Genomic DNA, 3436 nt, shown 5'->3' with positions numbered 1-3436 from the left:
AGGTTCAACCGAATACCAGAGCCAACTACCATTTGATATATTTAAGAAAGTATATCCATTCGAAACTGTTCTACTGATTCTTGGTCTATCAAGTCATTAGTCCTCGGACTGTCGGTTTAAGAGAACGAAAACCCATAATTCGCCGGACCAATATGAAATCACAGGGGAAAATTCTAGAACGGCAGTCAGTTGAGTGGCCAAATTTCAATTTATTAAGCTAACGGTCAAAAAGTAGAAAGACAAGGCCTTCCAATTTCGTGCACTAATTGAATGTTGTCAACAGTCCAATGAAGGAAAAGGCCTGACTTTTGTTGTAACCCATACGAAGAAAATCCACGTCCAAGTGTCCAAAAAAATCCATGTCAAAGTGTCCAAAGTCATGTGTGATCAATCCGTCTGGTCAGTAAAGATGTTCCATCTATGCTGCTTCTCAGATAACTCTATTTTCCTTTAAAACCATTCTTTGTGTGTTTTTGGGACTTCAAATCTATATTGGCAACATTCTTTTAAGTCTATCAGGAGTTTTGCCAAATAACTTTTGGGCAATGGCTTCTACTGCTCTTTTCCGTCATGTCTTGATACTCTCGTTTCTTCTTAATACTTTCACGGCCGCCTCTCAAGCTAATGTGATGTTGGGTAATCATCTTGTAGCCGGCGATGCTGATTCTCGATGGACTTCACCTTCCAATGATTTTGCTTTCGGGTTTCTGCCAGTTAAGGATTCCTTCTTGCTCTGCATCTGGTTCAACCAGGTACCTGATAATACTATTGTTTGGTATGCTAATGATGGAAATCCAGTGCCAAAGAAATCCAAGATCGAGCTTACAACAGATGGCCAACTTGTGCTTACCAACCCAGAAGGCCAGCAGTTATGGAGCTCAGAAGTCACCGATTCCAACGATGTCGCTTACGCTGCCATGCTTGACAATGGCAACTTCGTGCTTGAAAGTAAGAATTTTGTTCACTTATGGGAGAGCTTCAGCCAACCCACAGACACCATGTTGCCTGGACAGACATTACCAGTGGGTGGAAGTCTTTTTTCTCGATTGAGTGACAATAATTACTCGAGGGGAAGGTTTCAGCTTCACATGCTCGATAATGGATCGCTCAAGACCTATCCTGTTGCCTTGCCATCTTATTATCCTTATAATCCTTACTTCACTTTGAATTCTGATAACTTTGATAATCGATCGAGGTTGGTCTTCAATGAGTCGGGGCATCTTTATATAGAGAGAAGCAATGGAAGCACTGTGAAACTCTCAGCAGCTGAAATACTCCCAATTACTGATTTCTATCATAGGGCGATTCTTGATGTTCGTGGAGCATTTTATCTGTATGCTCATTCCAGGCCTTCTCGTGGTGGTACTGGAGCATGGTCTAAGCAGAAATCATTTCCTCAAAATGTTTGTGACATCACGGGGTATTTAGGCAGTGGGGCTTGTGGGTATAATAGCTACTGTGTAGTTGCTAATGGGTTCCCCAGCTGTGAATGCCCACCTGAATACACCCCAACTGACCCAAACAACACTTACAGTGACTGCAAACCAAAAATCCCACTTATCTGTGACGAGGATGCATCTGGTTCCCCTGAGGATCTGTTTGAGTTCAAGGAGCTGGGTGGCACAGATTGGACATATTCTGATTATGAAAGGTATGAGCCCGTTAATGAAGAAGTCTGTCGGAATACTTGCTTGCAGGATTGTTACTGTGCTGTTGTTATTTATAGAAATGTCACATGCTGGAAGAAGAAACTTCCACTCTCCAATGGGAGGTTGAGCTTAGCTGACAGTGGGAAGGCTTTATTCAAGATAAGGCGTGCAAGTTCGTCAGGCACACAGAAGAAAAATCAAACAACAGCTATCCTGGCTGGATTATTGGGTAGTTCAGTATTTATCAATTTCATATTGTTACCTGCAATTTGTCTAACTGCTTTCCTGGCTTATCGGAAAAGACCAAAAAGTAGGAAGCAACTTTCAACCATTTCGGAGTCTAATCTTTGTTCATTGACATATGAAGAAGTCGAAGAAGCCACAAATGGTTTCAAGGAAGAACTAGGAAAGGGTGCTTTCGGAATTGTTTATAAAGGTACTTACCCACCAGGCTCTGATAATATGGTTGCAGTAAAGAGGTTAGACAAGGTGATTCAAGATGGTGAGAGGGAATTCAAAACAGAGGTAAGTGTGATAGGTCAGACCCACCACAAGAATTTAGTCCGATTGTATGGATTCTGTGACGAAGGGCCACACAGGATTCTGGTATACGAGTTCATGAGCAATGGTTCGTTGGCAAGCTTTCTCTTTGGACTGTCAAGGCCTCATTGGGACCAAAGAACCCAGATTGCAATTGGGATCGCAAGAGGGATTGCTTATTTGCATGAAGAATGCAGCACCCAGATCATCCATTGTGATATAAAGCCTCAGAACATACTGCTAGATGATTTTTTCAGGCCAAAGATTTCTGATTTTGGATTGGCAAAGCTATTAATGCCTGATCAGGTTTTAACTCTCACAGGAATTAGAGGAACTAGAGGGTATGTGGCACCAGAGTGGTTCCGGGGTAATCCCATTACAGCAAAGGTGGATACTTACAGCTTTGGAGTGATGTTGTTGGAGATTCTCTCTTGTAGGAGAAGTGTTGAGTCAGCATGGGATGGAGATGGGAAAGCAATATTAACAGATTGGGCATATGACTGCTACATAGAAGGTAAACTTGAGGATTTAGTAGAAAAGGATGAGGAGGCCATGAGGGATGAGAGGAGGTTACTGACTTATGTGATGGTGGCAATTTGGTGCATTCAAGAAGATCCATCGCTGAGGCCAACTATGAAGAAAGTAACACAAATGCTTGAAGGATCTGTTGAAGTTTCCCGTCCACCATGCCCTTTTCCCTTCAACTAAATTTGTTGATCAATGTCTCTCTATATACTCATGTATTGGTGCTTAGTATCCTGTCTTCTCTTATTAACTGCCACTCTAATGCAAACATATTATGATATATGTCAGTGAACTGTACTTGTAAGTTGTAACAAATCTTGTATTGCCAAATTTCTATCTCCGCACACATGGTGCCGGCGGTGAAAGGATACACTCTGTTTTACATCACAACAGTATAGAAGGAGGCTTGAAAGGTACAGCATCACTTTTCAATGTTACCATTCTAATGGCATGAAGAATTGGAATAGATTAAACTTGGGGGAATGAAAATGTCTGCAAATTTAAGGTAAACAGGAGATGGCTGGTAATTTATGATCATAAAGTTCAATGCTTTCTTGTCAACTTGCCCACTACCTTCTACCCCATTGCTTCTTTTATGTCTTATGGAGGTCCACTAATGGACTATAGAGCAACAGAATAAAGATCATCACTGAGAAGCAAGGATTTCAGAGACAACAAGCATGGTAGTTTTTTATCTATTCAAGGGGTGATGCTATAGTGTT

General features: G+C 41.5%; 1 protein-coding gene across 1 annotated transcript; it reads left to right on the top strand.

Moving 5' to 3' along the window:
* The first annotated feature begins 545 nt into the window (after window positions 1–545).
* Window positions 546–3119, top strand: LOC149029330 (G-type lectin S-receptor-like serine/threonine-protein kinase LECRK3). Its single transcript, XM_089150541.1, has one exon. It carries the CDS (start codon window positions 546–548, stop codon window positions 2895–2897), a length of 2352 nt encoding a protein of 783 aa, XP_089006667.1. The 3' UTR covers window positions 2898–3119.
* The last annotated feature ends 317 nt before the right edge of the window (window positions 3120–3436 follow it).

Source organism: Hakea prostrata, chromosome 1 (genome assembly GCF_041222555.1).
Source record: "Hakea prostrata isolate BN-2017 chromosome 1, UWA_Hpros_2, whole genome shotgun sequence".
In the NCBI taxonomy this organism is placed as follows: Eukaryota; Viridiplantae; Streptophyta; class Magnoliopsida; order Proteales; family Proteaceae; genus Hakea; species Hakea prostrata.
The sequence above is the reverse complement of the archived record's forward strand: the minus strand, read 5'-3'. Positions and strand labels throughout refer to the sequence as shown.

Coding starts and splice junctions, on each gene's coding strand:
- LOC149029330 (XM_089150541.1), top strand. CDS start 546: ATGGCTTCTACTGCTCTTTTCCGTCATGTCTTGATACTCTCGTTTCTT.